This window comes from Gadus macrocephalus, chromosome 19 (genome assembly GCF_031168955.1).
Source record: "Gadus macrocephalus chromosome 19, ASM3116895v1".
Taxonomy (NCBI): Eukaryota; Metazoa; Chordata; class Actinopteri; order Gadiformes; family Gadidae; genus Gadus; species Gadus macrocephalus.
This window is the reverse complement of record NC_082400.1, coordinates 13,857,034-13,869,989: the sequence shown is the minus strand read 5'-3', so window position 1 is coordinate 13,869,989 and position 12,956 is coordinate 13,857,034. Positions and strand designations below refer to the sequence as shown.

General features: G+C 46.1%; 1 protein-coding gene across 7 annotated transcripts in view; it reads right to left on the bottom strand.

Annotated features, from left to right (window-relative positions):
- ppp1r12a (protein phosphatase 1, regulatory subunit 12A) overlaps nucleotides 1–8,517 on the bottom strand; it is a 47,272-nt gene extending 38,755 nt beyond the window's left edge. For 5 of the 7 annotated variants that reach the window (XM_060038567.1, XM_060038566.1, XM_060038565.1 and 2 more), the window contains exon 1: nucleotides 8,117–8,516. In XM_060038567.1, the coding sequence (XP_059894550.1) occupies nucleotides 8,117–8,353 (237 nt within the window). In that variant the 5' untranslated portion in view covers nucleotides 8,354–8,516. Of the gene's footprint in view, nucleotides 1–8,116 lie in introns of all 7 variants that reach the window. The other 2 variants (XM_060038571.1, XM_060038570.1) reach the window with 2 other exon arrangements.
- Nucleotides 8,518–12,956: the final 4,439 nt, after the last annotated feature.

The window sequence follows — 12,956 nt, the reverse complement described above, 5'->3', positions numbered from 1 at the left end:
TCGGAAGGAAGAATGTCGGACGCACAACTAAAACGGAGAAGGTATTCTCTGTGTCTCTCGCTCTGCGGGTCCTAATTGTACTCTGCCTCGCCGTGGGACAATGAGGAATTCACACAGGCGCGGGTCCAGGTGTTCGTCTCAGTTCAAACGCGGCCTCGTAAACACCGCCCTGCGTGAGGCAGGAGACTGCCGCCAAGCGCACAATGGTGGGGATGGCGCGCGCACACACCCACACACACACACACGCAAACACAGGAGTGCGTGTGTGCGTAAGTAGAGGACGGAGACGCTGCACTACCACAGTGTTGTAGACAAACAGCTGAGGTCATCGCTGGAGGCCTCTTGGAGCGCGGGTTTTAATGCGGGCCTTATTGGGCGTACGAGCGAGCGGGGCGGTCGAATGTCTTCTCGACGAGTCACCTCAGCTGGTTTCACAACAGACGTGACGACAGGGTTTTAATCGTTAAGAGGCCGGGTCTCGTTTACCCGAGGGGGTTCAGTGTGACGCGGGATTGGACGGAGACGGATGGACTTCACCTGCGTGTGCAAAACGCTCAGCGTGAAACTTAACACCCTTCGTTTTTTCGCCTGAGTGAGGACGGAAATCGATTGCGACCGTCCTGAACTTCTCTTAGAATCAATAAACTATACTGTATAAGAACCCCTGTTTTTCCCTTTCTCCTCCATCTGAACAGCACATGGGTCCAGGGGAAAATGACTCTTATTCTGAAAAAGACCAGCCTTCTGTGGTATTTACTACATACAAGGGTGGGTGGTTGTGGTGGTGGTGTTGGTGATGGTGGTGAATGGGGTACTGGGCAAGGTCAAGTCCAGCTGCCAGGTAAGGGGAAGCAGCCTATATACGTGGCAGTATCTGTGAGGAATGCCGTCTCGTACGACCCCGGGTGAGCCAGTTCCAACCTGCACAGACGCTCACATAGCTCAGGGCCTCATCCTTCTCACAAACCCCCCAGACTCCAGCAGGGCGATACGCTTCCTTTATGGAGCGTTAGCCCCTTTCCTTTCCTTTGTAGGGTTCAGAACTTCAGACCCTGAACTGAAAAGGACGTGGGGAATCCTTATAATTAAAAAAAGGGAAATCGTAGGACTTTTACTTATTTTTCCATTAGTTAGTTCCGCTTTCCATTAGTCATTTGAATTGGTATGCATCTGGAAAAATGTTCATTTAGGATCCATAAAGTATACAGCCAACCTTTGGCGAATTAAGCGTAATAAGAAAGTGTGATTTTATATAAAATAAACCTATAGATGTATAAAGTGCGTTAAGAAGGCCTAAAAATCTCATTCACATACATTTTAGGAAGAACAACCAACACAAAAAAAAACAGTTCCAGGGAAGAAGCTGCCAACTGCCTCTTTTGTGCCCCATGTTTCTCTAACTTTTTAAACTGCATCAGAGCGGTTGGGGAGAGACGGTTTGCTTGGGGGGGGGGGGGGGGGGGGGAGCACGCATGTCACTCAACAGATTACTTGGCATGATGGCAGACAACAGTGAGCGCACCACCAACACTTCCTGCGTTGATTACGGGGTTGGTTCGGGGCGACGTGGAGCTGCTCGACAGGGATAGAACTGCCAATTATGAAAACAGGTAGGATGGAAAACATGGCCGTTTCTAAATTAAATCGCTCACTCGCCACCCTAGCCGTTTCCACCCAACACGTACAGTCAAACAAACAAACGATATCACATCATGATACCATCATGTCAAACATGCTCAGAGACATGTCTGCAGAGATGCACGATAAGCAAACGGTTTGAAGATCAGATATGTCAAAATAGAGGGTATGAGTGCCTTAGGATCTTAAGCGATTTCAACTTATTATTAGTTGACTTTGGGTATATTAATCATACAAGAATTCCCAGTGCGAACAAGTGATCTATAACCACAAAACTGAACCAGCTTGAAGAAATGCAGAGCGGTATAAATTATTGCCTTACCAGCCCAGATCAAACATCCAAACGCGATCAGGGAAAGTTTAAGACCTGGAATCAGTTCCATCGGGCAAATTAAACCCAGAGAGCATTGAATCGAGTTTACTTCAGCAAGATGTTTTCATGTATGGATAACTATGTCAGGGTGTAATAGCTTAAAGCCATTAAGGATGCTGAGTTAATCTGCAAGCACTGAATAAGGGCAGGCAAGAAGAACGACTTCAAAGTCTGCTTCTGTGTGTCGTTTTTTTTTATAATAAACCCCAACTGGTCAACATAGATGCATTAGCTTAATCAAGTCAGGATACAATAGGCTTTACCTTCCCTTGTACTCCTAACCAATACATCTAGATTTAAAGCTAAACCAAATACCTTTGGTGATGGCTAGACAAAAGAACAATCATACAAAGAGTCTGGGGGCCCGACTATGAATTATTGAGCGTTTTCATAGTCTGTAATGTATTCTGCATTATGTCGTTCCATATGCATGGGTGGATGTCTGCTCTTATGAAGCATGGCCATAACAAAGAAAATATGTTGCCGGTGGGTAAATTAACAAAAGAATGTCAATTGAAAACCGTCTCTCTCTCTCTCTCTCTCTCCCCCCCCAATGTTTTCAGATGTCAAATGTCTACAGGGCGGAGAGAAAATACAATGATTTGCGACGAGGACTGATCACAGCGAAGAAGTCTGCTGCTGAAACACCCCAGCAAGTGATCATAATAAAGAGGTTTATGACCGGTCCATTTTAATCAGCCTGCCTTGTATGTGGTGTTGACCTTCATGAAGACAAAACCCAATATAAAAAGGCTGCGCTTCATGGAAGCAACACTTATGCTAATATGTTCACGGAGGCATGGTTATTAATAACCCAAAAGGGGAGTCGAGGGACACACACACACACACACACACACACACACACAATGGGTTATCCACCCATTGAAGGCTGTCAAGCATAGAGATAGACATCTGTCCTTAGCTTAATTTCTTGTTTCACTCTCAAAATGCGCTCGTGCTCACCTTGTCCCTCAAGATGAAGCTCATGCAAATCCACCAAGGGGTGTCTTGCTATGGTCAAATACACAGTGCTTGACTGGCCACATAACAAGGAACCCTGGACCAACATAATGGCTTGTTTGAGATGTGCCCTCTATGTAAACATGCTCGCTACAAATTAATACAAGTACAATCAAATAGCATTTCCTTGCACTGAAAGTGATGCAGAGTGGAACCAACATCCATCTTCTGGCATGCAACTTTTAACCGTCAAATCGTTGATACCCCTTCTCAGCTAAATCACAGTAAATCGCATCATTTGATTGCATCGCTGTTCATTTAGTTGTGACCCTGCATATTGAGACACATTGTCTGCCAGACACCCGTCAACACACTTACAAGCACGATGAACAAGTGTGTCAACGGATTTGTTTCAGATCTTGACAATCCGAGATTCTAAGCCAATGTTCTCTTGTTATGGTTTTTTTCTGTTCCATTTCAAGCATTATGTTCCATTTGAAACTGCTGAACACCCTCTTCCCCCCCCCCTGTTACATAACTCCTCTCCATGCAAATCCACCAACGCAAGCGACTAGCCACCTGATGTGTGGGGTTGCCATGGAGACTGCACAAGATAATGTCTGTGGGGATTTCATAGCCATAACGGGAGGCTGGGCAACTTGTGAACAGGGACGGACAACTCAACAGCCAAGCAACCTCTGACAGACGCAATCGTAAGGCTGTAAGGGACTGCCTTCAATTCTGCCTCGGGCATAGGCGAGGGCCGTAAACAGTAAAACACCAAAGGTCAGCTACCGGTCAACGGTAAAACAGAAAGAAAAAAACGGATAGATAGCCTGACCTATGCCCCTCCCACTCTGCCCCGACAGACATGGGGGGACCCCGGGGGGGGGGGGGGGCAGCAGTCAGCTGGGGCCTGCCATGAGGGCGCGAGAGAGAGAGAGGGCAGCCAGGAGGGACACCAACCCAGGCAGAAGATGAGGACGGGACTGGGGGGGGGGGGGAGAAGGCCGTGAGGCTTGGGGTTTGGTGACAGCTGAGGAATGCTCTGTGTGCTCGCCGGTGCAGTGTTCGCCATGGTTTCCACAGAATGTCATGCGAGGAATGCGCAGGCTAGGACGACAGCCCTTGGAATGCTACCCGCTGAAAACTGGAGTGGCGGAGCGCACCGGTCCCTGGAATCTGGGGCCCATCTCCGCTCGCATGCGGAGCCCCTCGACAGACATGTGCACCGCGCACCGTGCCGCCCCGCTGGATAACAACATTATTTTTGGACACGTTGCGGGCAGATTTTAGCTTGCGGCGTTAAACCGGCAACACATTGCTGCACAAACTGCAGCTCTGCAAATGAACGCTGGGGATCAACCAATACACAAGTGTGCGTGCTTGTGTATACAGAAAGTATTGCATGACCTATTTACCGATCTGGGGTCAGTTGGCTGGCTGGCTAATGGCTGCCATCAAGAACTATAAAGTAGTGTGGAATATAGTTCATGACTCAAACTCGGGCATAAAAACGTAATACTTATAATCAGGCCTGCACTTCAAAGCAGAGCTTCAGACTGACTCATCGCTAAACTTAGTACCCACTCCTAAGCCCAGCGAGGGGAACTTGTGTTGGGGGTAATTATAAACCTGCACCACTCACTGACGTTGGAAGAGATGGAGTGATCTTTCCTTTTAGCAGCAGGAGCCTGATACAGATAAGCAGCTATGTTTTCAGAATGACAGATGCTGATTAACTGATTAGATTATCAAAAAAATTGCTCAGAGACACGCCTAAGTGCAGGCTCTTTTGGAAATTTGTCTTTATACCTGCCTGAAGGGAAAAATTCTACAAGCCAAGCATTAACTTTTATCGTCATGCTTTTTTAATTATGTAACCAGATTTTTTTACTTGCCAAATGTTCAAATCTAACCACCCATTGGCTTGTGGCAGGTGTAAAATCTCAATCCTGCCTAGGTGTCGGTATGCGTGCATTCATTCACTATATATTTCTCTTCACTATAGTTTCTTAAAACCAATAATATTCATGTAAAGCATATAAGCAGATTTAATGAAATGTCGGCGGATCATTCGTTAAGATTCAGTGTTCTTGAAACATGATTCTTAAATATCTTTATCATGCGTCAATGCATTTTCATCATTGAAGCGGACACTTGTGAGTAACTTCATGCTTGTGGAGTTAACTCATCCATTTGCACAAGAAGATCCATCTCTATCGTCCACTTGACCCAGACGAGCTCACAAGAGTTAATGTGAAGCACTGGACACACACACACACACACACACACACACACACACACACACACACACACACACACACACAGGTCTCCACAGCAAGTTCCTCCCCCTCTTCATACACTCAGAATTTGTCCCAAAAAAGGCAAGATTTCCCCCAAATGAGGCCATGCACAAGGCATGTTGTGCCAAAATTAACAAGGACTTGGGGGTTCCTCCTAGATATCCATTGACCTACAATTTCAGTGGGTACATATGGATGTAATGCAATCCAGCCTTCACAGAAAGGAAAAAGGGTATCCTACCAATGCACAAAATACAGACCAAGTGTCAGTAATTGACAGGTTACAAAGGGATCAGGATTAAAGTTAGTCGGGATGATAACATTTTCCCAGGTCCAATAAATAGTCCCTGCAAGGACCTCAATTTTAGCCATGCACTGCACAGGCCTGTTTGAATGTATTTCCGCTAAAGGCAGAGATCTGAAAGCGTGCAATTGTCGAACAAAACTGCTGCAGTCATTGTAAACTTTTTTTTAAAGTGTGTGTAAAGGTTTCAAATCAACCCTGTGCAGACTGTCCGCTGCGTAAACACTTAAATCCCTTCTGAAGCATCAATTAAATAGTTTTCGTCGGTAAAATATCTCCATAACGAAACAGGAAAAAGGTTTCAACTCCGCCTTTTGGAGCTTTTGGTTTCCTGCTCCGTCCAGAAGTTGTGCAGTAGCATTACAAAACTCCTGGATCTGAGATTAGTTTGAGGGAGGTGACTTTATCTCAAATAAATCAGATTGTCTTCCCACTATTTTCTTCATAGTCTTTGAATTTGGAATACCCAGGTGAAGGATATGTTGCCATAAGGATAAATGTAATCCACTTCAGCTTTTAGTAAATTAGTAGACGATACCAACCCATAATAAACAATAGGCACAGGGAAACTGATTGCATCATTCTCATGTCCCGTTCGAAAATATCAGCGGCAAACACACAATACACACTATCCAAAACACTTAGTTCCATTTTCACTGCAGTCAATTTAAATTTGTATGTGTCAAAGTCAAACAGTCCAAGCCAATAAAATGCTTGCTGGTTAGGAGTGGACAGAGCAAATGTGTGAAAACAGGCGAATACGGCCTCCAGCAAGGTGTTCATAACAGGGCCTGGGCTTACTCAAACTGAGCATGTGGGCAATGAGTAATCAGGTGACCTCACTGAACATCTATGTGAGCTATAGGCCCACAACATTATACTCTGGGCTAATTGATCGTTTGATCATTCCATCACTTGTTGTCCTACCAACACCACAACAGCGCACACATACACAATGACAGCTGTACTGCTGGTTGAATTGAAGACTTCTCAATCCACAAAGACAATTCAAAGTAAATATAAGTAGTTACAAAGACCAGAGATGTGCTGATCCACTCGCAGACTAGTACTTAAAAACGATGAGTGGCGAAACAATGATAATACAGGTGTGGTTCGGTCTGCTGAATGCCATGGCATGACGAACAAACACATTAACAAAGCCTACACACTCACAACGCATCAACTTATTTCAAAACAAATACACAAGCTGAGTGACAAGCCTACAATAAAAAAACAGCATCCAATCACAATGCTGCATATCCGTTAAATTAAGCAGCATGCAAACGCTCGATTTAATTGTTTCCTGGACCACAACCATCATTAGCTGCCATGTCGTTTAAATGAAAAAATATATATATAAAAAAGAGGCTTGCTAGTGAAGGGCATTACCTGGCGAAAGTTCACCACCCACGTTAGCCTATGGCTGCTCGTATTTACAACCCAGCACACACGCACACTCGACAACCCGACCACGTTACGATTTTAGCGAAGTACAGTTTGCACGAAAAAGTTAACGCTTGACAACGAGCTCGCGGAGCCCGATGTCGAATGAATCACCCGTCACAACAGCTCACAAGAGCTAGCGCCGCGCTAGCCCGCTAGCTCGGCGCTAGCGTCGGCTACTCCCGTCGCCGCTAACGTTAAGCGGTTATGAAACAGACAGCAACAACACAAATACAAATTAACTACAATATACACAGTTATCTTCAGAACCAACTGTCACCGCAGGACTTTAGATTCCCGAACGACGGCGGTCCAGTCGCCCCGTTAGCATAGGCTAACCTCCTAATGAGTGAAAACGACGACACACTTCCATACTTCTGACCCACTCACACAGGCCACAACCATGACAACATTCCCCTATTTTATTCGCAATCACCTTTCTCACATCCACCATGAGTCTTTGAAACCCTTATCATGCAATGCTTTTGAAACAACTAAGCTTGTGGGGGAAAACTCGGAATATCCAAATGCAAAGCACATTCGCGATCTCACAAAACTGTCTTACAGCCATTAGACGGCGCCCACCGATCTGGATCCGGGATCAGATATTCCCTTTATTGACGCAAACAAGTGGTCACAAAAAGAAGCCAACACACATCTAACGTCTTGTTTTCACCCCCAACACTAATCACATACAGAGTAGGCCGTTATAAGGACATACAGCCCGCAAAAGACCCCCAAAGAGAGGCGGTGTGTGCGGGGAAGGGAGCCGGGCTCGGTAGGTAAACAACCGGAGCCGAACGGCTTCCATTTGACAGGTGTTGCGGGAGGAGGCGAGCCTTCAGCGGGCCGCCTCGCTCCCTATCCCCGGCAGCCTCAATCTCTATCCACCCAGGTGCTGTGGGAGCGGAGCAAGGCGAGCCTTCGCGGGCCGCCTCGCTCCTTATCCCGACCGCCTCGCTCCCTATACCCCGCCGCCTCAATCCCTATCCACCCGGGGGGCTGCGTTCCTTCCCCCGCGTGGTCCCACGGCGGATCGGCTCCCAGTGTTCCTCCGCGTTTTAAAAAGAGAAAAGCCCCCCAAAAACCAACCTGGTGCAGCGCGGTGAGACCGTCCACGTTGGCGTAGTTGATGTCGGCGCCGCGCTCCAGCATCCGCAGCACCTCCTCGGCGTCGCCGCTGGAGCAGGCGGCCAGGAACACGGCGCCGTCGTCGAACTTCACCCTCGTCTTCTTCTTCTTGATGACGGGCGGCTCCAGGTCCGTCTCCGAGCCCAGCCACCGCTTCAGCTGTTCGTTCCGCTTCTGCTTGGCGTCCGCCATCTTCATCCCCCTCTCTGTGTCTCTTGTTGGTGCTCCTTATCTTTTCTCCCGAGCGAGAGGTGGATATACTTTATAGTGCCACTATCCCACAGCAGCGCACTGGGGCGTGGGAAGGAGGAGGTGGAGGTGGTGGTGTGGTGCTGGCTGTGGCTGAGAGGGCGTCTGGATTGTTTCCCATAATCTCGCGAGATTTCGAGGTGGACGTCAGCTCAGGGCTCTGCAGTATAACGTCATCATCGGCCCGTTAAAGGGGAAAGTGACAGGATGAGCAGCAGGGAAAACAACAAGCTCAATGTTATTAGGACTCTGATTATAATTTATTTAGAGTACATGTGTAAGTCTACGTTAAGGACAGTTTAGCCGTGTAAAGATGGGGCTTTATATATTTATAGGGAACAAATGTCATGATTTACAGAGTCCTACATTGCGTTTATTGCAATGCATGGTCTATTTGCATTCACTATCAGGTATAATATTGCATGTATAATTAAAGTCCAGATAAAAATGGTTCACTTTGATATATATAATTAAATAATAGATAATTTGTGTTTATCATTGTGGCTCCAACCATAGTGCAGTATCCCAAAATAAAGTCAAAGTCCCTGGCTGTGTGGGGATGATAACAAGGGCGGGAGGGAGGGTTAGGTGGGAGAGGCGGGGGAGTAGGTGGGAGAGAGAGGGGAGGGAGGGAGACCACAGGAGGGAGGAGGAGGTGGGAGAGGAGCGGTAGGTAAGCCATCCTTTCGATGAGCCATATAAGTGGATCCATGTGAGCAGTCAATATCCCTGCATTTTATGAACTTTGAAGGCTGGTTTTTTTATTTATTATTTTTGCAATGATAAATAATAAACTGCAAACCACGACCCTTTTCACTGAGACCGACCCCACTCAGGGCTAGAAACAGGGCCGTAAATGGGGGAGAAAGATTGCCATTCTCTGCTCTACGTGGCAGGCTGTAGCAGAGAACCATCCAACCATCTGTGGCTACATTCGGGCCAAGACCGGCGGCCAACAGCCTGTTTTATTGAATGTTTCATCAATGGCTTTAGGATGGTAGGATTCTCAACCCATCCCCGATCATGGACATGGATGTCCGTCCCATTTTTCAGCTTTCAGTCTTTTCAATGTTCACCTATGATAGATTAGGGGATATCTTTGGGATTTGTGATACCTTTGTGATTGTTATATTATGTTATTTTATATTTAAAATAAGACATAAAAGCAACTGTAAAGCATCTTGTTAAATGCAGGCATTTTGTATCCTCAACAAGTGTGTCGTGGATATTATTTAATAGTGAACTTCTATGTAATTGAACAACCCTGTACCCTTGTACTACAGAATATCTGTGCGTTGATGAGTGTGTGTGTGTGTGTGTGTGTGTGTGTGTGTGTGTGTGTGTGTGTGTGTCCCACACTTTTTAGTCTTGTTTATTAATATGTTTTTTGGAATGCCTTATAATGTTTAATAAAAAACATATATCATACAAAATATTTCATAATGGCCTAATAAAAACCTACCTCAGAAAACTAAGAATCATATATGGCCCTGTATATGCCTGTCTTTATGGGAATCCATTTCTTTATGTGTCTTATATTTGTTTCTCTAAGAGATTTTCGGCCATATTATTCTTTCATATTCATGACATAACACCCAGTTATGTAACAGTCCTACAATCATCCTCTCATGTGCAGACGGTAAGCCAAGGGATGGGAATAACTCCTCTGGTCAGTAAGCACAGGTAACCGTGACAACGTGATACTCAGCAAGTGAGCGAGAGGGAGGTAGGAAAAGAGAGAGAGAGAGAGAGAGAGAGAGAGAGAGAGAGAGAGAGAGAGAGAGAGAGAGAGAGAGAGAGAGAGAGAGAGAGAGAGAGAGAGGAGGGGTGAGAAGGGGAGAGAGTGAGTGAGTGAGTGAGAGAGAGAGGGATAGGAACGTAAGGAGGAGAGCGTTGGACAAGTGTGGACAAGTGGGTACCATCTGAGGGAGTCCAGATGCCCCTGTCCTCGTCCGTCTCCCGTCACCGTGACTACCCTGGCGCCCATCCACGGCGACACATTCGCCGCCGTCGCCACCTCCTCCTCCTCGTCCTCCTCGCCTTCGTCTCCCGGACCCAGACGGCCACGAGTTATCACACCCGACAGAAATAGTCCCGCTTTGATGTGACACTGGACAGGGGGGGAGGCTGAGGAGTGTGTGGGAGAAATACCCTGAGCCCTTGTAGTCTCTCGGCCCATTAGGCCCTGTCTGATTGCCGGGCTTATCCCCAGCCGACCAGGACAGAGTTAGCAGGCCTGGTAGGACAACACGAGTCCACCACGGCGTTGGGCTAATGCTTAATAATCTGGAGAAAGACTGTAATAACACGCCGGGAAAACCACAGCGGGTTGAAGCCACAAATCAGGGCTTGAACCTGGAGGTCGTCGGGTTGACGTTGGTGGACAGACGTGTCCCTATCTTACGCTCAGGGTAGTTTATGCAACAAAATACCCCTGCAACGTTTCAAGGTTTTCAATGTCATGTTGTTGGTTTTTTGTGCTGCCCTCTTATCAATAGCATCACTGGAATCTGAAATATTAAAATGAAAGAGTAAGAAGCTGGTGAATACAACTTTGTCCGATGCTCAACCGCACCACACTATTTTGTGTCAGCCGATCTCTTTAAGGACTTGAACGTAGCCGGTCAGTGATAAAAGGGGAGAGATATAATAATAATAATAATACATTTAATTCAGAGGCGCCTTTCAAGACACCCAAGGTCACCTTACAGAGCATATAGTCATCATTCAAAACTATGTAAAACAGACTAGGAATAAAAGGAAAACAGAGGTTAAACATGAAGAATAATAATAATTAATAACACTCAAAGACGCCTAAAGTGAAGGGGGGACCTCACTAACCACCACCAATATGTAGCACCCACTTGGGTGATATGGAGTAGACCTAGAGCAGTGGGAGAGGGATGATAAGAGGAGATGTTCACAGCACACCGACGGTGCTCCGTCAGACACTTTCAACAGGTGTGAACAAAAAAGCATTGCTCAACATCAGATTTGACACTTCTTAACGGCGACAGCAGGCGAAAGTCCTGCATTCAGACATACAGGAGACATGCTCACACACACACACACACACACACAGACAGACAGACACACAGATAGACAAACAGACAGACACACAGACAGGCCGACACACAAACACACAGACAGAGAGACACACAGAGAGACAAACAGACAGACCGAGAGACAAACACACACAGACACACACACACACTGAACTTTGACGAACAATTATAATTAGTAGGCTAATATGCTATTGAAGGGATTCTTTTCTCCAAAGTGACTGCAGATATGTGGCATTATGGCGCAGGTAGGGATGAGGGTTGCCTTTAGGCTGCGGATACGGGGGATCGAACCTAGAACGGAGGAAAAGCTTATGCTTTCTCATCTACTTCAAAGGTAAACAGGAGTGGAGTGGAGTGGAGTGGAGAGTCGACATGGCCACCCAGCCCAGCACCGAGAGTAGTCTGAGGCCGTGGCGATCAGTCAGTCAGGGGTCTGCTGCTAGTCGACAGCTGCACTCTCACCCCGGGACAGAAATAGTGGCAGGAGGACCACACGTTCAGCGACAGCATCTCTCTCTCTCCGTTCACCGTCTCCCACAAGCTAGCGTAGCGTAACAACACTCGCTAAAGTGTGCTAACGACAACTTGAAATTGCAGCGTGTTAATGCTGCTGTAAGTATGAGCATGTTGCTTCTGTGATAGCCACGTAGCTTAATGCACAGCCGTGTGTTTCTTTAAGTCACAAATGACTCATTAGAGCCTAATAGGTCGAGGCTATTTCAGTGGCCTTGTTTCCGAGAGAAAGGGGAGGCCTAATAATAGGACGAATGTAGAGCTATGCTAAAGCCTGTAATGGGTGAGCGCTAAAAGCTACATTGAATTACTCCATCTAAATGTTGTTACCCTATGCTAAGTGAACCCTGTTAACCTATGCTAACCTAAACCTCGCACAACTCAGATAGGTTAGCATTGGATAGCATAGCAAGGTTTGGCCAATGTTGTTGAGGAAAGTTGATAAAACGCAGAGTTTAACCAAACAACAAGGCCAAAACGTCACTCAATTCAACCACATCAACTGATGGGAAAATGTAGGTGGATTGACTGGATTTTTGAAGAATTAATTACAGCCACAGTCACAATTCCTCCAAATTGCAGGATGTTTATTTTCTGTCAGATTACTTTGTAGATTGCACATTAAACAATCATCTCAATGTATTTCAGCCATAGGCTACTGATAGATTCAGGAGTTTCAGATAAATTGCTAGAACTTTTTTGTGGTTGTTTTAACACATATTTAAGTTCTGTTATTTTGTCTTACCACAAAAAGATTGGAATAGTGTGCAAATGGTTACCATTAGGAGGGAGTAATGTTTATGTTAGACATCTCCTCAAATGATAATTTCTTCAAAAGAGGATTCTCCCTGCAGTTGGATTGACCTTTAGGGTTTATTTCAAAGGCATGGCTATACCTTCCCCATTTGTATATGTTTCCATTCATCATGAAAGAGAAGCGTGGAGGAGTGGAAAGAGATGGCCGACATGGTGAG